General features: G+C 43.4%; 1 protein-coding gene across 1 annotated transcript in view; it reads left to right on the forward strand.

The window, feature by feature from the left end:
• Positions 1-26,294, forward strand: part of Kcnu1 (potassium calcium-activated channel subfamily U member 1) — an 88,868-nt gene that overhangs the window by 8,318 nt on the left and 54,256 nt on the right. The window contains exons 3-10 of the mRNA XM_021170242.1: positions 1,008-1,069; positions 2,162-2,252; positions 3,962-4,073; positions 5,442-5,517; positions 9,065-9,140; positions 22,027-22,197; positions 24,322-24,413; positions 25,961-26,071. Coding sequence (XP_021025901.1) covers positions 1,008-1,069; positions 2,162-2,252; positions 3,962-4,073; positions 5,442-5,517; positions 9,065-9,140; positions 22,027-22,197; positions 24,322-24,413; positions 25,961-26,071 — 791 coding nt within the window. The remainder of the gene's footprint in view (positions 1-1,007; positions 1,070-2,161; positions 2,253-3,961; positions 4,074-5,441; positions 5,518-9,064; positions 9,141-22,026; positions 22,198-24,321; positions 24,414-25,960; positions 26,072-26,294) is intronic.

Raw genomic sequence — 26,294 nt, forward strand, 5'->3', positions numbered from 1 at the left:
GATTTCTGAGTTCGAGGCCAGCCTGGTCCACAGAATGAGTTCCAGGACAGCCAGGGCTACACAGAGAAACCCTGTCTCGAAAAACAAAACAAAACAAAACAAAACAAAACAAACAAACAAGCAAACAACAAAAAAACCCAAAAAACTATATCGAACTAGACATATTTAGCAATCTGTTTGTTGAGATAGGGTCTTGCTAGGTACCTCTGGCTGGCCTCGATGTATAGACCACGCTGGCCTCAAACTCCCAGAGATCCACCTGCCTCTGCCTTCTTAGTGCTGGGATTAAAGGTGTGGACCATCAAGCCAGACAAAAACCTGATGGTTTGAAAAGTAGAAATTACAGGAGGGATGCTTAATTATCTAGAGCCTACCTGAGAAAAATCACAGAAACTCACAAAGGTCTCACCCAGCTCTGCTGGAGGCTTCTTGAAGGCAGCTTCCTGACTGTGCTATTCTGCAGGGGTCTGCTTCCCGTACCAGATAAGCTGGCATAGCGAGAGCACTCACTATCTCCTCACAGAACATTTTCCCAGGTCGGGAAATGTCCTTCAGGAACTATCCTGGGCAGTTCAAGTCCAAGACTTATTTATCAGCGCTCACTTCTATCACTAAATAAAACTACATTGCATTTGACACACGCTAAGCAACTGGTAAACATTTGCTAAACTCTAGGAGGAGCAGGAAGGGTAAAGTACCCCAGCTTATACTGAAGTGGGTGAGAGTTAAAACTGGGTGAGTACAATGGGTACACATTGACTTAGTGGGACCCTTAGTCCACTTTTCTTCAGTGAATGAGTGAATGGATATAGGCGTAAATGAAGGTGTGAATGCCCATACAAAGGAAAGGTAAGGCAAAACCATTTTCTCCCCTTCCCTCCCTGCATATAACAAAAATACACAACATTTACCTCATTTAAAACAGAAAACACAATTTTGTGGGCTTGTTTACTCCATGCCGATAAAATAAACTTGCATCTGTCGCCTCTGTCCTTTTCCGTTTGTAGGTGATCCTTGTCTTTTTACTAAGCATCGGGTCTCTTGTGATCTATTTCATCAATTCAATGGAGTGAGTAAAAACCCCGGGCACTCTTGCCTGCTTTATGAGAAACTTAATTGCTTTAGAATTTTCTCTTCAGAGATGTCAAATACAGTTCTGCTCTCACGTACGCACACCGCCCACCCCCCAACGCCTCCCCACTCAGAAGTCAATGAAATGGTAGCCATGTAGTAGTAGCTCTCTCTCAGTAAGCACCAACTCCAGTTCTCTGTATAAATGCACGTCTATGCCCTGTGTCTTAGTTAGGGTTTTACTGCTGTGAACAGACACCATGACCAAGGCAAGTCTTATAAAGGACAACATTTAATTGGGGCTGGCTTACAGAGGTTCAATCCATTATCATAAAGGTGGGAGCATGGCAGCATCCAGGCAGGCATGGTGCAGGCAGAGCTGAGAGTTCTACATCTTTATCTGAAGGCTGTTAGTGGAATACTGACTTCCAGGCAGCTAGGGTGAGGGTCTTAAAGCCCATGCCCACACTGACACGCCCACTCCAACAGGGCCACACCTTCTAATCCTGCCACTCCCTGGTCCAAGCACATAGAAATCATTACACTCTGTATCTTGCCAGCTCCATTGCTAGTGCTGAGGTGGGGTATACCCACGTGGGGTAAAAATTAAGAATTCCTAAAACGCCTTTTAGAAGCTATCTTTGAATTTGTTTCAAATCCATTCATTTGATCTCAAGTCCCAAAGGGGTAGAGAGAGAACGGAAAGATCTTGTCTAGAGAGATGGGTTTTCAACCAGAAAGGACCATATATGACCTCTGAGGCTGGATCCCCACGTAATAAAATTGACTCTGTAACAGAGTGGTGGGATCTTCTACTATTTACTATCCGGAGCTCCATGTGTAGTCTAGTGGTATACACATACACACACACACACACACACACACACACACACACATATATATATATATATATATATATATATATATATATATATTTCCATTCCCAAGGAGAAGGTGTGAACATGAGCCTTGCATGGAGCTTTCACGTTGAGTAGGTGCGTTGCCTACCCCGCCTTGATCTCTGCTCTGTAGACATAGGTTTTAAAATGTTTATTATCTTGGAAAAAAAAAAGTTCCCATTTCTTTCCAGTCCTGTTCGAAGGTGTTCTTCATATGAAGACAAAATCGTCCATGTGGATTTGAGTTTCAACGCTTTCTTTAGCTTCTATTTTGGGTTGAGGGTAAGTACCTAGGTAAAGCGGTAACTACCACGCCCCGCCCACCCCACCCCAGACAGCAATATAGAGACCTGTGTGCTCCTTATTTGCTCAGACTCCCTTGCATCTCAGACTCTGAGGGTAGAAGACCTATGCTCCAAGTTATTAAATATTTAACGAGACCTAAACCCCACATGTCCTGTGCTTGAGCGTGTAAACCAGGTCCAGAATTCTGACACACCTGAGAATGACTCCATCAGTAAATACCCTTACTGCAATCCTTCCTGGCTTCTGGTCTTCCACCGGGGAAACTTTACTGACAGCCAGAAGCTAGGAGAAACTGAACATCAGTAGTATACTAATGGCATGTCTGCCATCTTACTTTTTGAGCTCTTGACTTATTTCTCAAGTGTTTATAAGTTATCTCATGTGTATGGGTGTTGGGTCTTCATGTATGTCTGCACACTTGCATGCAGCGACACGGATGCCAGAAGAGGGTGTCAGATTCCTTGGAACTGAAGTTATAGAAGGTTGTTGAGTCACCATATGTGTGCTGGGAACAGAACCTGGGTCCTCTGCAAGAGCAGCAAGTGCTTTTACATATCGAGCTATAGCTCCAGCCCAAAATTGAGCACTCTTAATCTAAATTAGGAAGCTCAGAGACACAATGGCTGGGCAAGCTTTTTTCAAGCTGTAGACTTTTCATTGGAGACTGTCCCGAACCATATATGTTCACTAATCACAGATAGTAAACTATATGTATATGACACACATCGATGTATAAAAAGAAACATATATAAGAATTATGACTTATATTAATGTATACATTGTATATATAGATATAACAGAAAGCTCTAGGAACAATTGAAAGCTCAAAATGTTTAAAGTGTGAGAGTTGAGGTCTGCTAAGTAAAATGACTATATGACCATTGATAGAACACTCATTAAAAATATGTTTTCTCTCTCCTTCACTCTTTTGCTTTGGTTGGTTGGTTGTTTTTGAGACTGGTCACACTATATAGATCTGGCTGGCTTGGGACTCTCTTTGTAGACCAGGATGGCCTCAAACTCACAGAGATCTGCCTGCTTCTGTCTCCAAAGTGCTGATATTAAAAATGTGTATCACTGGGCAGTGGTGGTGCACGCCTTTAATCCCAGCACTTCAGAGGCAGAGGCAGGTGGATTTCTGAGTTCGAGGCCAGCCTGGTCTACAGAGTGAGTTCCAGGACAGCCAGGACTGTAACAGAGAATCCCTGCCTCGAAAAAAAAACAAAAAGTAAAAATAAAACAAAATAAAAGCGTGTATCACCAAGCTCAACCCAAGGTACTATCTCTTTATGTAATGTGTATGTATTTGTGTATTCTTACAAATGTATATGTTTGTGCATATGTTAAATAGCATGCAATTAAATCTTCAGGGAATGATTGATGTATAGCAAAGCAGTAATTATCCTTCACAGTCCCTTCAAAATTCGAAATGGTGATAGACGCTTTGATAGATGCCCTGTGTTCAGGTCCCTGTTCCTACATGACAGTTCAAAGCTGTCATAATCCCAGTTCCAGATGATCTGACACCCTCTCCTGGCCACTATGGGCACCATACTTGCACATGGAACACATTGAAACATGCAGGCTTAACTACATACAAAACACACTTACATGCATAAAATACGTTTTGTTTTGTTTTTTAATCCCAAGGATAATATAATGTGGGTGTCTTGCTTCCATTTCAGTTTTGGGCAGCTGAAGACAAGATCAAGTTCTGGTTGGAGATGAATTCAATTGTAGACATTTTTACCATCCCGCCAACCTTTATTTCTTATTATTTGAAGAGTAATTGGCTAGGTAAGTGTGCTGTGGCAATCGGCAATCAGTACCAATGTTGCTTTAACCTCAAACTGCTCAACATCCATTTAGAGTATTTATCTCTCCAAACACATCACTGATGTGGAAGGGCTCACTGTTTTTTTTTTTTTTTTTTTTTTTTTTTCCGAGATAGGGTTTCTCTGTGTAGCCCTGGCTGTCCTGGAACTCACTCTGTAGACCAGGCTGGCCTTGAACTCAGAAATCCGCCTGCCTCTGCCTCCCAAGTGCTGGGATTAAAGGCGTGCACCACCACGTCCAGCAAGAGCTCACTCTTGACTGTAGAGTTTTGTACTGCATTTACAGAAACGTTTGGTTTTGGTTTTGTTTTGTTTTGAAATAGGATCTCATTAATTAGCTCAGGCGGGCCTTGACCTCTCGGAGACCCACCTGCCTCCACACTCACAAGTGCTCAGGCATGTCACCACCTGAATGACCAGAAATCATTTCTTGATCCCAGCATGTAGTAATATGCCTGGTACACAGCAGGTGTCCAATAGTTGTTGATGGAATAGCTACATTTACAGCCAGAGGGGCAAGGCTGTAGCACCTGTGGACCCTTAGGATGGGATCTCATAGGGACACAAGGAATGACCTCCTCTGGTTTCTCAAGGCCAATCATCATATTCAAATACACTTCCGATGGGGACTGTTCATTAGTTGTGTTATCTTTAAGGTGGGGGTATTAACAGTGCATGAGCTTTTGGAAAAAAACAGTTTTAATAAAATTTTATATTTTATTTATTGTTTATAAAATACACATCAAATCTATTTCTTGCTGTTGCTAGCAAAAAAAGGATAACTAGGATTACTGAAAAGCTGAATAACTAGGAGCTTGGTTGACCCATGTAAAGTTTCCTATAAATTTTTTGTTTGTTTGTTTTTTTGTTTTTCGAGACAGGGTTTCTCTGCGTAGCCCTGGCTGTCCTGGAACTCACTTTGTAGACCAGGCTGGCCTCGAACTCAGAAATCCACCTGCCTCTGCCTCCCAAGTGCTAGGATTAAAGGCGTGTGCCACCAATGCCCGGCTTCCTATAAATTCTAAAGAAGATTGGGGTAAAATGAATAGTGCTTATTACATACAAGGCCAGCTCCCACACGTTTAAGATTGGATCTACAGTGTTGTAAGGTGGATCCTATTGCAATTCTCATTTCATGGATGAGGAACTATGGAAGTGGGTGCCCTAGGTATCAGTAGGTAGTAAATGTTCAGGACCAGGATTTGAACTCCACGTCCTTAAACCTGTGACATTACAACACACGATATTGAAGTGTTTCAGGAAAGCATAGTTTATGCATCTCGGTCTCATTGGAGTTCAGGCGACTGACTTTCTCCTGGTTGCTTTGTAGGTTTGAGGTTTCTAAGAGCTCTGCGGTTGCTCGAACTCCCTAAAATCTTACAGATCCTACAAGTCATCAAGACCAGGTAAGTTCTGCCCTGTCTGGCATGCTAGCTTGGTGGCTCGGATTAGGAAGTGAAAACAACTGGTCCCTGTGCTCCCTGTACCCCACCAGGATTCCAGAGTGAAAATCAGGAACTCTGTCAGCATCTGTGGTGCCTGTCACTCAGCATCTATGGTGCCTGTCACCCACTCAGCATCCATGGTGCCTGTCACCCACTCAGCATCTGTGGTACCTGTCACTCACTCAGCATCTGTGGTGCCTGTCACTCAGCATCTGTGGTGCCTGTCACCCACTCAGCATCCGTGGTGCCTATCACTCAGCATCCGTGGTGCCTGTCACCCAATCAGCATCTGCGGTGCCTGTCACCCACTCAGCATCCGTCACTCAGCATCTGTGCTGCTTGTCACTCAACATCTATGGTGCCTGTCACCCACTCAGCATTTGTGGTACCTGTCACCCACTCAGCATCCGTGGTACCTGTCACCCACTTAGCATCCATGGTGCCTGTCACCCACTCAACATCCATGGTGCCTGTCACCCACTCAGCATCTGTGGTGCCTGTCACTCAACATCTATGGTGCCTGTCACCCACTCAGCATCCGTGGTGCCTGTCACCCACTCAGCATCCGTGGTGCCTGTCACCCACTCAGCATCCGTGGTGCCTGTCACCCACTCAACATCCGTGGTGCCTGTCACTCACTCAGCATCTGTGGTGCCTATCACTCAGCACCCGTGGTGCCTGTCACTCAGCATCCGTGGTGCCTGTCACCCACTCAGCATCCATGGTGCCTGTCACTCAGCATCCGTGGTGCCTGTCACCCACTCTCTTCCTCATTTGTCCTTTAGCACCCTGGCTGAAAACTTGGCAGTCTTTGTACAGAGACTGCTCACTCCTTGTTTTGCAAAGCTACAGTGTGTAAAGTCAGCTTTGGTTTTAATCCCAGATCTCTCTACCCAAAACAAAACCAAGAAGACCAAAATGACAACAGTCAGCCGATGCAGTACCTTTGTTATGGAGAATCGCCTCTCTCCCTGTGGCTTTCAAAAGCTGCTCCTAGAAGCTGTGGATTGTTAAACAGATCCCAGTGGCAGAGGTAGAATACCTCCCATAGAGTTCCTGGTTGGGATCAGAGATACCCCACCCCCAACAGTACAGCCTCTTGTCATTTCTCCCAGACTTATCAAAGGTGATAAGTTGCTGAAGACACTGCATACCTTTGTTACATACGATAGAGAAACCAGTGTGGGTGGAAACTGAAAAGCTTCCTCTCTGCTGGGCTAGCTTTCACAGTCCCCCTCTGAAGACACTGTGCAAGCTACATAGTAGAAAAGGCACCTGGCTTACCCAGGCGTGAACTGTACGTACTACAAGACCAACTTGCCAGGCAAGATGGGTGTCTTAAGGGGTCCCACTGCTGTGAAGAGACACCATGACCAAGGCATCTCTTATAAAGGACAACATTTAATTGGGGCTGGCTTACAGGTTCAGAGGCTCAGTCCATTGTTATCATGGTGAGAAGCATGGCAGCTTCCAGACAGGCATGGTGCTGCTGAAGGAGCTGAGAGTTCTATAGGCAGCAACCAGGAGAAAACTGGCTTCCAAGCAGCTAGGAGAAGGGTATCAGAGCTCCCGTCCCCAAAATGACACATTCCTCCAACAAGGCCACAGCTCCTCGTAATGCCACTTCCTGGGCCAAGCGTACTCAAACCACCACATGTGCCCACTTGTGCAGCAGTGGCATTGCTGTTGTGGGTGGGCCTAACCAACTGCTCTCTGCTTGGATTAGAGACCTGTACCACAGGAGGGAATCCATGCCCGGTTCTGTGAATCTGGTTAAGAATCCATGCCAAGGAAGATCGTATGCACTAAGGAAGGCAAAGGGCACATGGGCGGAATGCTATTGTTTAGCTATATTTCATAGTGTAAAGCTGTCTTCTCAGTACTTACATTTATACCAGCAGACAAATGCTACTCTCAGACTTAGAGACACCATCTTTTCTAGTGATCGGTGGTGAATGCAGAGACTCATGGGTGTATAAAGCACTGATAAGGGATACATGAGTGCTTATCCCCAATCGAGAAATGTGTCCTATCCCTCTAAGGTTCTGGGAATGTTGTGGAAGAGGCAGATGGAATGTAAGAGCCAGGAAATAGGGAGACGGGCTGCCAAAGGTATCTTTTGGGCAAGACACAGCCATTGCAATTGTGAGTTTGCAGTAGCTGTGGATGTGTGCCCTGGGTCTGCACAAGAATATGTCCATTGACAATCAGGCATGGAGCGAGGGGCGGTGCCTTTTGAGCCCCTCCCTCCCTGATGAACCATGGGATACTGATAGGTTTGGGAGATGGAGAGTCAGTTGTGTACCCAGTAAAGACGCCACTAGGCTCCCATGGATCATTCCAATGTACTGCTCAGAAGACAGCTCTAGTTAAATCAAGGGTCATGAGTCTGGGAAAGAGACTGGTAGGGTGGGGATCGGCAGGATCATAAGTTAGGATTGTGGGACAAAGTAATCAACATGCATTGTATACATGTATACAATTGTGAAAGAACAAAAGTAATCAATTAAAGAGTCACCTCTTGTTGGCTAGTAAAGTAAACACCTCTTCAGGTCGAGAGGAATAGCCAACAGTTCCTCAGAGCGTGAGAGATGTCCATCAGCAGCAGGGAACGATCGCTTGGAGCAGGAGAATGGGAGAGTGCTATATTCAAGGTGCCAGGTTCAAACCTAGCATTATAGATAAATAAAAATAGTGCAACTTAATATCTTCAAAAGACAATAATAAAAGTCTAAACTTTCTCCCTTTAAAACAGTGCTGCATTCTTATTAGAAGTGTCCATATTATAGTCTAGGTGCATCTCAATTTTAACTATGCATTATGAAGAAATCAAGGCAGAAAAGACTATGTTTACACGGCAAATGACCAGGCCAGAAACCGAAGCTTTTTCGGCTAAACTTTAAGGCTATTCTTGACAAATGTAATCCTCTTTGATACGTTTGCTTCAATGATTCTAGTATAAATTCAGCATATGCTGTGACATCCCTGTAATCTATTCACATCTTATATTACAAGTCTACATCTGGACTCCTGCCATTTTGTCCCACTACATTAGACAAAGTTATATCCTTACAAATCGATTGACTATTGATCCACAATCATGCCTCTAAAACACCAGGCTGGTGAGTGATACGGTAAAATCTGTAACGTTCGAAAAAACACATACACACCAGGCGAGTTTCCTGCTGTGTTTCTCCAGGTCATAGCGCATACATGAATGATACAGAGGCCCTGTGGCCATGCTGACCGGAAGGGGAGGGCAGAGCCCCAGGCAATGCTGTACCTTCCAATCTGCAAGCCACACAGTGAGCAGAAAGCTGAGCCCTGGAGGGCTGTGTGTTTGCTTTGATTAAGAACCTGCCTGCATGGGGGGTAGGGTTGAAGGGTATAGGGAACTTTCGGGATAGCATTTGAAATGTATATAAAGAAAATATCTAAAAATATCTTAAAAAAAAAAAAAAGAACCTGCCTGCAGAGACCTAACCGTTCTTTGTCCTTGTTCTTTTAGCAATTCAGTGAAGCTTTCCAAACTGTTGTCAATCGTTATCAGTACCTGGTTCACAGCAGCAGGATTCCTTCACCTGGTAAGCAATTCACAGTCCCTGATGGCATCCGCCAATGCGGGCATCCTCCAATGCGAGCATCCTTGCCGTCCCCAGGGGCATCCACCAGTGTATCTTTGTAGTCTCTAACAGCATCCCCCATAATGGCATCTGCCAGTGTGAACATCCTTGCCGTCCCCAGTGGCTTCCACCAGTGTGAGCATCTTTGCAGTCTCTAATGGCATCCACCAGTGTGACCATCCTTTCTTTGAAACTGGAGAGGGACCACGCCAGAGGTTCATTTTCTTATTTTTAACCTTTTTGGTTTTATTTTTTAATTCCTACCCTCATTTATCATAATTTTGTTTTTAATCTCCCACTATCAAGATAGCTTTGTTTCCTCTTTCATTATTTCTATATCTGGTGTCAGGGGGAAAAAATCTCTTCAGGTCTAAAGGTCTATGATATATAAAGCATAAGATTTATTGGTAAATCTTCATGGAGGTTTGAGGATTCTTAACTTTTGAATAACTGTGTAAACTGAAAGAAAGGAGAAGCTAGGACTGAGGTCCAGTCCAGTGGTAGAGCTCTTGCCTGTCCAAGGCTGTGGGTTTCATCCCCAGAACTTAGGGAGAGAAGCCCACGAGAGAAATCCAGACTTGTGAAAACCGGATGGTTATTGGGAGCCGTTGAGTTGCCATTGGAAAAGAGAGATCTGGAGCCAGCCTTATTCTTCTGGAAAGGGCTTGTTTCTGCTCTGCTGACTGGGGCACTGTAAGGTTCCTCAGTAGGAAGGGTTCGGGGTTTCACTGCTGGAGGACATTTGAGTTATCAGAAGTTGCGGGGCTGGGGTGGGGTGGGGGGTGGGAAACTGAAGAGCAGTGCTAAAAGGCTTCAGACCACAAGTCTTCAAAGAAACAGAAAGAAAACAGTAAAAGTCCTTTTGACCTGAGGGTCTCTTTCAAATTAACTTAATGATAACTATAAAAATATATATAGCACAGCTTATTAAGAAAACAGTCGGGGCTGGAGAGATGGCTCAGCGGTTAAGAGCACTGACTGCTCTTCCAGAGGTCCTGAGTTCAATTCCCAGCAACCACATGGTGGCTCACAACCATCTGTAATGGTCATCGGATGCTGTCTTCTGGTGTGTCTGAAAACAGTGACATGAAATAAATAAATAAATCTTAAAAGAAAGAAAAGAAAAGAAGAGAGTCAAGCCGGGCGTGGTGGCACACGCCTTTAATCCCAGCACTCGGGAGGCAGAGGCAGGTGGATTTCTGAGTTCGAGGCCAACCAGGTCTACAAAGTGAGTTCCAGGACAGCCAGGGCTACACAGAGAAACCCTGTCTCAAAAAACAAAAACCAAAACCAAAACCAAACCAAAACAAAACAAAACAAAAAAAAAAACAAGAAGAGAGTCAAATACAGAATGCAAACTCTGTTAGAACCTTGGATATTTTTGAAACTAGCCTCACCTCCTCTGAGTGTTCAGGGAGGAGGGAGATTCCTGAAGTGTCACAGCAGGGAGCACTGGATCAAGAGTCGTGTTCTTTCCTGGGCAGAAGCAACCATTGCTGTCCCAGAATTCTAGAGGAGACGCCACTAAGATATCCTCTACCCTTACTTCCAATGAGAAGTTCTCAGGCTCCCCGAGGCCTGAAGGCATGCTTTATTTGGTCTAATTACTTTATTAATTTTTTTCTTTTTCTTTCTTTTGTTAACTGCTAACTCTTATGGAGCATTCATATAAATGTGGATTTCTGGATTCTCTGGGAGAATACAGGAGTCTGGTCACCCATTCTCTCAAAGTCACTAGGGGTCATAAACAGAATAGCTGTGTAGGGCTGTAGGCCCGTGTCTGCTCAGCCACAGGGCACGGCCTTGGGGAGTTTGCTCTTACCCCATGCCGCAGCTGGGGGTGGGTGCTAGGCTGTAGGAAATCATGGAGACACTACTCAGGGAAGCCTCAGGTCTCTGCCCACCGAGTCTCTGGGTCTCAACCTGTGCTACCGAACTTCTGCTTGAGTTTACGTCCCACATAGCTGCTGCCTGCTATAGCAGGGGCTGCTGGACTGGGCGTGTCTCTGAATCTTTGAAGTCTCTTCTTCAATTCTGTAAGCATGGGTGCATGGTGGATACGCAGGACCTCAAGGAAAGGAAGTGTATGGCAGGGATTCATTCAGAGAAATACGGAGAAGCCATCAGAGGAGTGAGAGGATTCTATTCTGAACTGCACTGATTTGGAGAATGTAGACAACAACAAAAGGAAACATTACAAACAAAACAAAACAAATCCAAAAAACCAAAACAAAAGCAAAAACCCCTAAAGAGCTTTATCCACAAAAATAGCAGATTTCTTTGAGAGGATGTTGGAAAAGACACCTCCAAATCAAAGTTATAATTATCCCCCTGCCTCACGATCCTGTACTTGCACAATCTTTCAGGTAACCATTAATACCATTCAAGAAAAATTTGGGCCATGGTGGCACATGCCTTTAATCCCAGTACTTGGGAGGTAGAGGCAGGCGAATTTCTGAGTTCGAGGCCAGCCTGGTCTACAGAGTGAGTTCCAGGACAGCCAGGGCTACACAGAGAAACCCTGTCTCAAAAAACAGGAACAACAACAACAACAACAGAAAAGAAAAAAAAAAGAAAGAAAGAAAAATTTGGGGGTGGTGGTGGTTCAAGACAGTTTCTCTGTGTACCCCAGACTGTCCCAAAACTCATTCTGTAGACCAGGCTAGCCTCAAACACAGAGATAACCTGCCTCTGTCCCCCAAGGGCTGGGATTAATGGCATATGCCACCACTGCCCAGCGAATACCATTCAAGTTTGAATATTAACTAGAAAGAAATCTGTATGGTGCCTAGGCTTAAATTTCACACACACACACAATAACAAAAGGTTGTTACAGAACACCATGGATATAAACTGTTAAATGTAATTGGCCAAAGGGAACGATAACAAAAAAGTTAAGAAAAAATACCTCCTTGTTTGAAGAAGTACAAATGAGCATATAAAAATCTAACATTATGCTTTATATGAAGGCATAGAATATTTTGACCATCAGTGGAATAGCCACTCGTAACTAGCCCATGACAATCAATATCTCCTCACCCATGCTCCTGGAAGCAATCCTAATAACCCAGGGAATCAAACACAAAACCTCCAAGACAACAAGAACACAAAAGACTCGTAAGTAGGAGCAGAACTTGTTGGGACGAAGAACAGATTCAGTGGGAGAAAGTCTAATGAGGGAAGGTGGAAATGACTGAAATATATTATATACATGTATGAAATTGTCAAATGTAAATGTAAAATGATTTCTAAAAATCATGAATGAAAAATATGTGACTAACAGATTATGAAACCTTAGAAAAGAGTAGGCTCAAAGATATCAGAAGAATAAACTGTCTTATGAAGCTGAAGCCATATCGGGGAACAAGACAGAACAAATTCAGAAGCAGGGAGGCCAGCCCTGTAGTGAAAGACTGGCTGGAGAATAGACAGAGATACACTTAAGGATCTACCCTCTCTGTCATGTTTGAAGCAGCCTCTGATGTTCAAGGATAAGAGAGTAGACGCTGAAGAAAGACAGGCTTTTGGAAGGAAGCAAAAAGAAACAGCATTGGATTTCTCGGTAGCATTGATCAACACCAGAAGACAATATGAAGCTTATATGAAAGTGATAGAACCTAGTGGGGAAACCCCCACTCAATTTCCGATTCTGCAGGCACCCAAAGAATCATGAAAAGGCCTTGATGTAATTATGTGAAGTTGTTTAATATCGGAGCTCCGGACCGACATGCAGCTCCGGACCAACATGCATCCCACACAGGAGATAATGGATGTCGGCCACGAGGCTCAAAAGCTNGGGGTTTTTATGGGGTAAGGGGCTTAGGGGTTTGGAATTCAGCAGAGTGACACACTATTGGCTTATTCAAACATCAGCAGAAAAATTAAATGTATGTGCAGGGTGTCAGAGTTCTGTGAGTTGTTGACTCGGTTTAGATAGCCCTGTTATGTCTTCACATTCCTCTTTTATCTTTCTGGTCAAGCTGTTCCCAGGAATGTTTTAATTACGGGGCATACCCAGGTTTGTTTTTCTTTTTTCTCAGCCCCAGGCAGCCTCTAGGCTCACAAACAACCAGCAATTTCTGAGTACTTCATATGACTTACAGGTCTTGAAATTTCATCTCTCTTTCATTCCCCTCTTCTTCTACTAAGTAATTCTAATCTTAGAATTTCGGAAGTCTATCTCTATGTGGAGAATAGAAATCATACTCTTCTTCTATCTTAACTTTAGGTTGGTGTTGATGCTGGAGGACCATAAGCTGTAACAAAAACAGAATAAGAAGGAATAGTAAACAGAACTAGGCAGGGACTTTTCTAGTGAAGCTTGAGGGTCTGGGCATGATGTAGGTGCATGTAGATCAGATCTCTGGCTGGAACTGGTGAGATGTCTTTGGGGTACCCTGCTCATTCGCTGTAGCCAGTTGTGACCAGACTTCTTTCTGCACCACCTGCAAGCCTTTTAACTTAGCATACAGATCATTATTATAACAACATAGGTTTAAACACATCATTTTAAGACAGTGATGGGCATGGGAGTCCCATAAAGGATCTCAAAAAGAGTAAGTCTGAATCAAGAGGGAGTGTTCTCAGTTCTAAATAGGGAAAGGGGAAAGAACACCAAGTCTATGCCAGTCTCCATGGTTAATTTTGTCAAGGCCACTTTTAGAGTTCTATTCATTTTTTCTATCTGTCCTGAGCTCTGAGGTCTGTACACACATTTTCATTTGACCTCTAAATACTTGGCCACACCCTGAATTACCTGGGCAACAAAGGCAGGGCCATTATCTGACGCTATTGTTTTTTGGCACTCCGAACCTTGGAAAATTTTCTTTAATAATCTTCTTGATGACTATCTCAACAGTCTCATTTTTACAGGAAAAGCTTCTATCTTGAGAACGTTCACAAAAACCAGAAGGTATTCATACACATATTTTTCTCAGTAAAGTCTATTTTCCAGTAGATGTCATGTCTGTCTTCCCATGGGAGGACTAGTTTTCTTTCTTCAGTTTCTACTATTCTATACAGGGTTTCTTTTACCAATCTTAATTTGTCTATAACTTGATATCTTCAGACTGTCAGGATCCTTGCTCTTTGGGATGTCTGTTTGGCAGTTAGATCTGCCATCTGATTTCCACATCTAGAAGTCCCAAAGCTGGGGGCGACATTAGGGCAGTCTTAATGGCATCCAAGGCCATCCAAGGTTGTTCTTTATTTCTCTATACGAAGAGTTGTTTATCTCTTTAATTTAGCAAAACCTGAAATCCACAATCTGCAAAAGCCCGCAGTGCCCAGGAACTTTTCTAACTTGTTTTGCACTGGTTGGTGGGGGAATATGAAACACAGTCTCTTTTCTAGCTGCTTTGACAGGTAGGCCACTGGCCTCTTCTAAGGACTCAGCTTCTGTGTTAGCACCCCTTTTGTTATCTCTTTACTTTTAGCCACGAACAGGTGAAGGGTTTGGTCATGGGGGGGGGGTGCTCATCTTCTTTTTGTTGGGGCAGTCTCTCACCCAGTGCCCTTTTTCCAGTAAACACATTGATCTTTAGCCAAAAGCTTTCTTTTGTTGCCAGGTACTATGTAAGTTTTCTAGTTTCCCTGACTCTTGTGGCCAGCATTTCATTTCTCTTATCTCTTTTTAATTCCTTGGCTTCCTGTTTCTTACAGATCATTTCTAAGTGCCAGCATTATCAGCATGTGCCACCTTGCTAGGTTCTAGTCTTTGTTATTTACCTCTCTTTGCTCCTGTTTCCTAACTGTAATGGAGATCTCATATAATGTTCTCTCTATATATATTATCTTTTGTTCCTCCTCCTTGTCTTTGCTTCCTTTGGATGCTATTTAATTATCACATCTATATTCTGTCACTTATCTTTTCTCATAGTTCACCTCTGCACTGGTTTATCTTTCTTTCTCACTGAACATCTCTGATTCTGACTCTGGTCTCTGTCTTTGTCAGCCTTATGTTTCCTTAATTATTCTTCTTGTCTATCTCTTATTTACTGGTTCTTCCTCTAAATATTTCTCATTCAGAGTATCTCTCTCGTCTCAGACTTCTCTAATCTCCTTCATCTCTATTTTTACTTCTCCTCACTGTTAACCTCTCTATTTGCCACTGTCATCCATCTCTCCTGAGTCTGCTGAAGCTTTGTTCTTAGCTCACTTCTTTGCAGACCTCTATCCTTCCTTCCTTTCTCTTCTTCTGCCCTTTCTTATCGACTTACACTAACTTTCTTACCGACTTACCCTGTCCTTCTCTTAACTTCTGTAACTTCTTATTACTTCGGTCAAATTGTTGGGGCACTTTCTAGTCCCACAGAGACAAGACCTCCATCAGAGCCTGGTAGTTAGACTCGCAGGTGCTCCTTACCTTGGACAGAAGCCCAAAGTGGGCAGATGCCTCTCTCACTGGAGCTTGGAACAGACTCACTGCCAGCACCTCAGGGCAGTGCCTGAGAAAACACATGGGGCAGAGAAGGGAATGCAGCTCTCACAGCCGGCTGCACCGGGCCACTGATATCTCAAAGTGAAAACACTTTTTCTGTTAACAAGAGACAGGATGCAGGGGACAGGGGAATACCATTAGGCAAGTATGAAAAGCAACCAGGGCAATGAACACCATAGGATACTCCTGGCTGGCCACTCCCACAGCCTCCTCTTCTTTTCTCTTCAGCAGCCACAACATCCAGGGCCACTGACTTCTCAGGGACCACCCCTCTCTTGCCCCAGGTTTCTGAGCTCATTTCTCCCTAGGCTCCAGGTCCATGGGCAGGACCACTGTGACCCGCTGGCTGCTCCATGGAGTTGGAGTAGGAGGCAGGGCAGCTGAGGATCTGAAAGGAAGTGGTCAGCATAGGGATCTGACAGGATTCTTAGGCTTATTCCAGAGGGCATAACTCAAAAACAGTCGTCAGTTGTTAGTCCAAGTCTGAACACAAAGAGACACACAAGACACACACAGAAACCTTTTTCAGGCAACCACCATAGAATCACAGTACCACAGAAATGACAAACACAAGCAAGACCAATACAGGGCGTCTTACACGCGATTTCCAGAGAAGCCTGACACTATCTGTTCCAGGCATATACTGAACTCTAGCTGCTGCTGGGTTGAGAAGGACTGTTTCAGATCCAACTTCCCAGCTTGACACCAAAGCATCCTCCAGTGTTGTGGCCTGCAATGTTTTGGCACATCTCACTGTCACTGCGACCAACCCAAATGGAAGGCCTCCATGGGAAGGCCCCCAGAACCTAAGACTGGTCTAAAACCAAACCAAGATAATCAGTCAACCCCTTGGGACCAAAACCAGACCTGAAACCAGACAAACCAAAAGCAAAACAGAATCAGAAGGTGGTCTAATGGAGGACACACAAGTGAACAAGACAGACAGACACACAGACATACAGACAGACAGACAGGGAGGGAGGGATTCCACTTTACCTCCGATGTACGTTGTCTGTGTCCCATGATGAAAACCACAAACAAAAACAAGACAGCAACAGAGAAAAAAACACCAGTATATCTAAGCACACTCGTCCGCTCCTGAACTTAGACAACCAGCCAAACTCGACTTCCTGACAGGGGTCGGATTCCACATCGACTCCCTTTCTGGCAGAAAAAGCACATTATTATTTTTCTCACTCTGCCAGATGACAGTCAGACCTCTCTGACTGTCCCTCACCCTGGGCACTTCCTCCAGGGTCACCCTTGGAACGTCTTCCAAGGTCGCAGCCTGCAGAGCCTTAGAACGTCTTTCTCCCACAGCCACTAGGTCCTCACAGGCCACAGTGGCAGCTGCCAGAATACAGAATACCAGAACTGAAAAACCAAGACACAAGGTGGGACTCAAACCCACAATCTCAGAACTGAAAAACCAAGACACAAATTCAGCAGTGCCACACTTAGACACGTAGACAACAGACAACATGCAAGACTCACACAAACACACGTACTTCCAAGGGGTCTTTTGGGGTTCCTGGGTGTCATGCAGATCTTGGTGGAACCTCCAAATGATAGAACCTAGTGGGGAAACCCCCACTCAATTTCTGATTCAGCGGGCACCCAAAGAATCATGAATAGACCGCCCTGATGTAATTGCATGAGGTCGTTTAAGCTCCAGACCGACATGCATCCCACACAGGAGATAACTGATGTCGGCCACGAGGCTCGAAAGCTAGGGGTTTTTATGGGGTAAGGGGCTTAGGGGTGTGGAATTCAGCATAGGGACACACTATTGGCTTATTCAAACATCAGCAGAAAAATTAAATGTATGTGCAGGGTGTCAGAGTTCTGTGAGTTGTTGACTCGGTTTAGATAGCCCTGTTATGTCCTCACAGTCCTCTTTATCTTTAAGGTTAAGCTGTTCCCAGGAATGTTTTAATTACGGGGCATACCTGGGTTTGTTTTTCTTTATTCTCAGCCCCAGGCAGCCTCTAGGCTCACAAACAACCAGCAGTTTCTGAGTACTTCATATGACTTACAGGTCTTGAAATTTCATCTTTCTTTCAAAAGTATACATATCTTGCATCATAAGTCTGCAAGGGAAAACAGCCCCCCTTTCGGAAATGTGTGTTGATAAATTAAAAAAAAAATCAAACCACAGAGGTGAATTAAAAGTAAGAAGTTGAGAATGAAGAGGCATAGCAAAAATGTAATGACTGATGAATTTAAAGACTAATGTCATAACTAGAGAAACGATGCCTGCGTACTGGTATGCACACCTACTGTCTTAGGGTTTTTTTTTTTTTAACTTTTTATTAGGTATTTTCCTCATTTATATTTCCAGTGCTATCCCAAAAGTCCCCCATACCCNCCCNCCCNCTCCCCTACCCACCCACTCCCACTTTTTGGCCCTGGCGTTCCCCTGTACTGGGGCATATAAAGTTTGTGTGTCCAATGGGCCTCTCTTTCCAGTGATGGCCGACTAGGCCATCTTTTGATACATATGCAGCTGGAGTCAAGAGCTCCGGGGTACTGGTTAGTTCATAATGTTGTTGCACCTACAGGGTTGCAGATCTCTTTAGCTCCTTGGATACTTTCTCTAGCTCCTCCATTGGGGGCCCTGTGATCCATCCAATAGCTGACTGTGAGCATCCACTTTTGTGTTTGCTGTCTTAGGGTTTCTATTGCTTTGATGAAGCACCACGACCAAAAAAGCAAGTTGGAGAGGAAAGGGTTTATTCGTCTTAAAGCTTCCACATCACAGTTAATCACCAAAGAAGTCAGGATAGGAACTCCAGCAGGACAAGAAACTGTAGACAGGAGCTGATGCAGAGGCCATGGAGGGGTGCTGCTTACTGGCTTGCTCCTCGTGGCTGTGCAGCCTGCTTTCTTATAGAACCCAGGACCACCTGCTCAGGGATGGCGCCACCCACAATTGTCTGTGCCCTCCCCCACCAATCACTAATTAAGATATCCCACAGGCTTGCCTACAACTGGATCTCATGGAGGGAAGTGTTTTCTCAATGTAGGCTCTCTCCTCTCAGATGACTCTAGCTTGTGTCAAGTTGACATGGAACCAGCTAGCACTCCTACCATGTAAGGATGACAAAGCACACGGGCAAAACAACTTAAGTGTGGACGGATTTGCTTTATTAAGTAAGAGAGAGAGAGAGGAGTGGGTGAGATGGAGAAAGAAAGCGAGCCTATATTCGTGGGCTCTCCTTTTTGGCCTTTACTCCACTGAACACCCCTAGCCTACAGGACGACAGCATCCACATTCAGAGCAACCACATGTAGACTGGGTGTTTTCCCTTAGCTATCTCTGGAAATGCTTTCACAGATGGAGATAGAAGTTTGCTCCACGAGCTTCCTGGTACTTCTCAGTCCAATCAGTTTAGCCATCAAGATCACCTATCACACAGTAACTAATGTGAATGTTGAGGTTTGCATTATTATTATTATGTGGTTATTGCGTTACGAGTGACCAGAGGTGAGGAGACGGGGTTCCTATGTCTCCTTCCTTCCTTCCTAGAGTATCTTATTTAAAGTTGAAATGTAGATGTGGAAAACATGAAATTCAGTTTGAACTAAGATGGAATAGATAAGAACTCTACGTGCCCATGTTTATAATTCTTTGGCATTAATGTAGCCCACTCCCCATTGACTGACCGTTTTGTGCTACCATGGTAAGAAGAGGAGCTGAATGAACTTAGGGACCAGCACGAGGCTGTTGTCTCTCTCCCACTGTAAACATGAGGGCAGAGAGGCTGGGGCAATGAGAAGGGATTTGAAATATTGAGTGAATATGCCCAAAGACGACGAGTTAAACTTTCTAAGGTTATTCAAATATATATGAAGATCTTCAAATTGGAGTTAGTTTCATTTTAGTCTGTATAATATGTTATTCAAGGATAATACTGATGTCTGTGTTAAGATATTACCAAAGATGGATTTTAGTTCAATGTACTCTCTCAAAATATGAGAGCCAGGTGGTGGCACACACCTTTAATCCCAGCACTCAGCTCTGTGAGTTCGAGGCCAGCCTGGTCTACAGAATGAGTTCCAGGACAACCAGGTCTATACCGAGAAGCCCTTTCTTGAAAAATCAAATATATATATGTATGTGCGTGTGTGTGTGTGTGTGTGTGTGCGTGTGTGTCTGTGTGTGTGTGTGTATATGTAAATTCTATCTGTGGCTTCCCAGTTCCACTGTCTTGCTTTATTTTATTTTCCCCAGAGCTTAGGATCAATCCCAGAGCCTTTCCCTTCTAGACAAGTGCTCCATCACTGGGCTACGTGCACAACTCCTCAATCTGTGTGGTTTAAACTTATTTTTAGATGTACATAAGCCTTAAAAACTAGTGAAGACCCTGAGCTGTTAGCACAGTTGATAAGAGTGCTTGCTCAACATTCGCAAATCTCTGTGTTCAGTTTCCACCACCATACATACACATACACGTACACGTACACGCACACGCACACACACACACACACACACATATACACACACATACACACATATACTCACACACATACACACACACATATACACACACATACACACACATATACACACATACACACACATATATACACATACACACACAAACATATACTCACACATATACATATACACGTATACACACATACACATACATGCACATACATACACACACACATATTTGTCATATTGTGTGTAGTGGCACATGCCTGTAATCCTGGTGCTTTGGATGTAGAGACAGGAGGAGCAAAAATTCAATGCCATCCTTGTCTGTGTCACGACAAGGATGAGCTACAGGACATCCGGTGTTGCCAGTGCTCAAGACTTGTGCTTAACGCTTAACATACTCAAAAGTTAGGGAAGTGCTAACACTTGGCACACCACTTGTAACAAGTGACTAAGCACTTGAGAAATGATGTAGTTTCTATTTTCCATTCCAGTCCTCTAAATTTATTTCTGATTTCTTTATTTTTTAATTTAATTTAATTTTATAATTTGATTTCTTTGTTTTTGTTTTTGTTTTGTTTTGTTTGTTTGTTTGTTTGAGATACGGTTTCTCTGTGTAGCCCTGGCTGTCCTGGAACTCACTCTGTAGACCACCCTGGCCTCGAACTCAGAAATCCGCCTGCCTCTGCCTCCCGAGTGCTGGGATCAAAGGCGTGCGCCATCACACCTGACTGTGATTCTTTATTATGTGTAGTGCTTTGCATACATGTATGCATACACCACATAGGCAGAAGACAGTGTCAGATCCCCTGGGACTGGAGTTAAAGATAGTTGTGCTCCTCCATGTTTGTGACCTGGCCCTCTGGAAGAGCAACAAGTGATCTTAACCGTTGAACCAACCCTCCAGTCCCCTCCAGTCCTGTTCTTAATTGGAAAGCAGAAGCTTAATTTCTCCAGATAATTATCAACATTTAATCACCTTTGTTTATGCATAGAAATAACTAAGCGACTGGGCGTGGTGGCACACGCCTCTAATCCCAGCACTGGGGGTGCAGAGGCAGGTGGATTTCTGAGTTCAAGGCCAGCCTGGTCTACAGAGTGAGTTCCAGGACAGCCAGGACTACACAGAGAAACCCTGTCTCAAAAAAACAAAAAAAGCAAAAGAAAGAAATAGGAAATACATAAGCTATTTTGTCCATAAAGATGGACAAAGGCAGTCAAATATAAATATATATTATAAATGTATACATATAAATATATCTTAAATATAAATTTTTGCCTGTAAATTATGTGTTGGTATGAAAATACGAACAGAATTCTGTGTGTATGTAATCACTTTTCTCACTGCCATGGTGAGATAGTTGACAGGGCTCAGGTAAGGAAGGTTTGTTTTGGCCCCACCACAGTGGGGATGTTGTGGAAAGTGAGGCAGCCAGGTGTCTTGCACTCCGTTTCTCTACAGAAAGGAAGCTACAGAGCTTGCGCTTAGCTTGCCTTCTCCTTTTACTCTGTGTGGGATTCTAACCCACGAGATGGTACTGAAGCCTTGTTCCAATCAATTTGGAACATTTATTGTTCCTTAGACACTAAGGTCACATGCTTACACTCACTGAAACCCGAGCTCAACTTCCTTATTGATTTTCCCGCATCTTCTTAAAAATGAAAAGGAAGGGTGGTTTCTGGCTCCAGGATACAGTTCTAGACCTTCAGAGCAGCAGGAAGCACCCACTTTATAGGGTGTTCCAAATCTGGGTGCCTGCCACGTGCCTCCAGCAGATGTCAATGCTAATCACGATGGCGGAAATATAGTTCTCTTGTTCCCACTCGAAATCCTAGGGCTCTCCCAGCAGCCACAGTCATTTGCTCTTGTCTTTGGATTGAACTGGGAGAAATTGAGGCACCATTTGCCTTCTTCCCTTGTCTTCTATTCACAGACCTTTCCTTTGCCATCTCTCGTTGGACAGGTGGAAAATTCTGGTGACCCCTGGCTCAACGGAAGAAACTCACAGACTATGTCATACTTTGAGTCTATTTATCTGGTGACAGCAACAATGTCAACTGTTGGCTTTGGGGACGTGGTAGCCAAGACATCCCTAGGACGGATTTTCATTGTTTTCTTCACCCTTGGGAGTTTGGTGAGGAAATTTTTTATTATCTTTTAAAGTATTAAATAAAGCATGCAGTTAAAATGGTGAGAAAACAAAACATTCGAGAGTGAATGTTGCTTTACTCCGTGCATGTGAAAGTGAAAAAACACACAGACCATATAGTTTCCAAATGATATACCCAGGGACCTGGAGTGCAGTTGCTTCGTTCCCAGGGATGAAGGGAGGTAGGTTCTACATTGAATCAAACAAGCCCATCTTCCTCCATATTTTCCTGTCAGAACAACACCTCCTCCTTCTGAAGAGGAGGGACATTTGAGATGTGCTTCTATGCCATCACACATCTCCAATGAGGACCCACTTACTACACCACAAGTTAGTTCCAGGCAAGCTACAGATTAGTTTGCATTTATTCTTGGTTCAAGAGAGTATCGAGGGCAAAGGAAGTCTCGCTTCTCACTTTGATCTCTTAAAAACTGTAACAGTGTTTTTCCACAACCGATGCTACCTTCGGACAGTTCAGTCATCACCTTAGACCCCTTGGTATCATAGGAGAGCGATTTTTGTTTCTTTGTTTGTCTTTTTTCCATATAGTGTTCTCTGTGTTACTCTAGCCATTTTGGAACTCATAGATCAACCTGCCTCTGCTTCCCAATTGCTGGGATTAAAGATGTGCACCACCATGCCCAGCTACCAGGTTTTTGTCTTTTTTTTTTTTAATTACTGTCTAAACAGTGTGAATTCATAATAACAAAGAAGTTAGAAAACATCAAGTATAAATGTCCCTTTTATTTTCTCGGATGAAGGGATGAGATGAGAACCGTACCATAGCTGTGCCAACACAGCCCAGAGCATTTCTTTCTCCATTCTAACTATCCCTAGGCCTAGGGCTGGGATCATCTAGATCCATACAATCGAATTTTACAAGATGACTGATTCAGTCTGGCTTCTCTCAGCTTCTCACTGAACTGCTCATCTTGGCCTTATATTAACTCTGGCAATCTGTTCTGATCTTCTGGATCCTTCTCATTCTCTCTCTCATTCTGTCTTCACCTGCGTCTAGCTTGTCCTCTCTGTAACCTGTCTCAGTAGAACTGTCCCAGTAAAACATCACACATCTCTCCTTGTGCTGCTCAAAAGTAGCCTCTTCTTCCTGTGCAGTTCTCATAAGAGTTGGACATATCCTGTCTCTGACCCATTCTGTCAAATCTTTCTCTGATTCATCACATTGTCTGCCCCTCAGTTAGATGACATGGCTGCTTCCTTCTACAAACTAACTTCACCTTCACCTTCATTGTTAGGGAATAAAGGTGTATACTAGGGCATGTCTGTAGATCATACTGTAATCCATGGCATGTCTGCATTCCAGCCAGATCATGTAGACCTAGAAGGTCTGTGGATGCGATCCCTTGTCATAGCAGTCATGTTGCTGGATTAAGATTCCTCCACAATCAAGGGACAAACTCAGAGTGGTTGGTTAATATTTACGTTTATCATTTTGAAAGCTGAACACCATTTTGCTAACTGTAATCAAAATCCTAACTCTTAAAAAACTCAGAGATGTATGGTTTCTTTTTAAAAATGCACTGTTCATTGTTATAGCCTACTACTAGGTCAGTGGTTCTCAACCTGTGAGACAACACAAAACCCCTTTGTCAAGCCTCTATCTCCAAAATATTTACATTATGGTCCATAACAATAGCAAAATTACAGTTATAAAGTAGCAACAAAAGTAATTTTATGTTGGGGGTCACCATGCATTAAAGGGTCACAGTGGGCTGGAGAAATGGCTCAGCAGGTATAAGCACTGACTGCTCTTCCAGAGGTCTTGAGTTCAATTCCCAACAACCACATGGTGGTTCACAATCATCTGTAATGGGATCTGATGCCCTCTTCTGGTGTGTCTGAAGACAGTGACAGTGTACTCATATAAATTAAATAAATAAATAAAATCTAAGGAAAAAAGTTCTAAAAAAACAAAAAGGAATTTTTTAAAAAATAAAAATAAAGGGTCACAGCATTGGGAAGGTTGAAGACCACAGTGCTAGATGAAAAACACACACATGTACTTGTCTTCTTCTTTGTAGTCTTATAATTTAGGGACTATCTTTCAAAACATTAAGCCCTGAGGAATTTTTTGACTTATTATTTTAGATACTATTTGCAAACTACATTCCAGAAATGGTGGAGCTCTTTTCTACCAGGAAGAAATACACCAAGCCCTACGAAGCAGTCAAAGGAAAGAAGTGAGTAGCTTTTCTAGTATAATCTCTCCCATTTGATGCTTTTGACCCCAGATCTCATTTTACACACACACTGCCTGCCATAGTAACAGACCCAAGGTGCTTCATTTACTGAAGAGAATAGGGTTAGAAAGAACGCCATCCAAACAGGATGTTCGCTAATTGATAGATGTTATCATACAGATCTGTTCATATGAGTATTTAATCAACTTACGTCAACCTAAGTGAGAGAGAGAATAATGACACATGTGAATGACAGAATTTTGCAACACAGGAGGTAGTAAATCTATTATGAGTGATAAATAACTATGACAATTTTAACAGTAACAGCACCTTTCCTAGAAATCTTTGTATAATGCAAAGATCCTAAGGTTTGGAGGCATGCACTTTTTGAGATGAGGGAAAAACCACAGAACTGGATGCTTCCTTTTTACTTTGGAGTCCTTTGTGTTTGCATTCTGAAAATCTAAAAGCTGTATAGATACAACTTATCTAAAACAAGTTTAAGCTAATTGCCTCTAAGTCTGACAGGAAGATACAATCAGTTCTCTCAGATTTTGGGTGTCCAGCCAGCCTTAGAAGTGGGAACAAAATACTCAAGGGGGGAAATATGGAGACAAAGTGTGGAGAAGAGACTGAAGGAAAGGCCATCCAGAGACTCCTCCACATGGGGATGCATTCCATATACAGACACCAAACCCAGACACTATTGTGGATACCAACAAGTGCTTGCTGACAGGAGTCTGACATAGCTGTCTCCTGAGAGGTTCTGCCAGAGCCTGACAAATACAGAGGCAGATGCTTACAGCCAACCATTGGACTGAGCATGACATCCTCAATGGAGGAGTTAGAGAAAGGACTGAAGGAGCTGAAGGGATTTGCAGCCCCATAGGAAGAACATCAACATCAACCAACTAGACCCCACAGAGCTCCTAGGGACTAAACCACCAACCAAAGAGTATACATGGAGCGACCCATGGCTCCAGCCACATATGTAGCAGAGGATGGCCTTGTCGGCATCAGTGGGAGGAGAGGCCCTTGGTTCTGTGAAGGCGCTATGCCCCAGTGTAGGAGAATGCCAGGGCAGGAAGATGGGAGTGGGTGGATGGGTGGGGGAGCACCCTCATAGAAGCAGAGGTAGGGGGAATGGGATTGGGGTTTCTGGAGGGGAAATGGGGAAAGGGAGTAACATTTGAAATGTAAATAAAATATCCAATAAAAAAAAAGAAACTATTTAAAAACAATTTGCACAAATACTAAACTCATGTAGACTGTTTTCTCTGTCATTATTCCAGACACCGCAGTGTAACAGCTGTTCACATAATATTTACATTGCATTAGATTTACAAATAATCTAGAGTTGTCTTCAAATAGGCCAGGAGGATGTGTGTAGGTTACATGCAAGCTTGTGTCATTTTAATTGAGGACATTGAACATCTCTATATAGATTTTGTTATTTGGGGGGTTCTTGGAATCCATTCCTTCAGATGCCAAGGGAGAGCCGTCTCTTTGCTCCTCGGGTGATCCACTTTCCCGTTCTTGCTGCCTAGGTTCATCGTGGTCTGTGGAAACATCACAGTTGACAATGTGACTGCTTTCCTGAGGAATTTTCTCCACCGGAAGTCCGGGGAGATCAATATTGAGATCGTATTCCTCGGAGAGTAAGTGCATCTTAGCTGCTGAATCCTTTCTTCAGTGCTGTTCTTAGATAATACATTTTCACCTTGTAGACTATCTCTGCGTTTACCCTAGTAATACTTCTAATATTAGTATACAAAGCTGTAAATTTCACGAAAGCACATCTGTTGTGGCATATATAGTCAATGCTTTTAACATAATTTCTTTCTTTCTTTCTTTCTTTCTTTTTTTTTTTTTTTTTTTTTT

This window comes from Mus caroli, chromosome 8 (genome assembly GCF_900094665.2).
Source record: "Mus caroli chromosome 8, CAROLI_EIJ_v1.1, whole genome shotgun sequence".
NCBI classification, from domain to species: domain Eukaryota; kingdom Metazoa; phylum Chordata; class Mammalia; order Rodentia; family Muridae; genus Mus; species Mus caroli.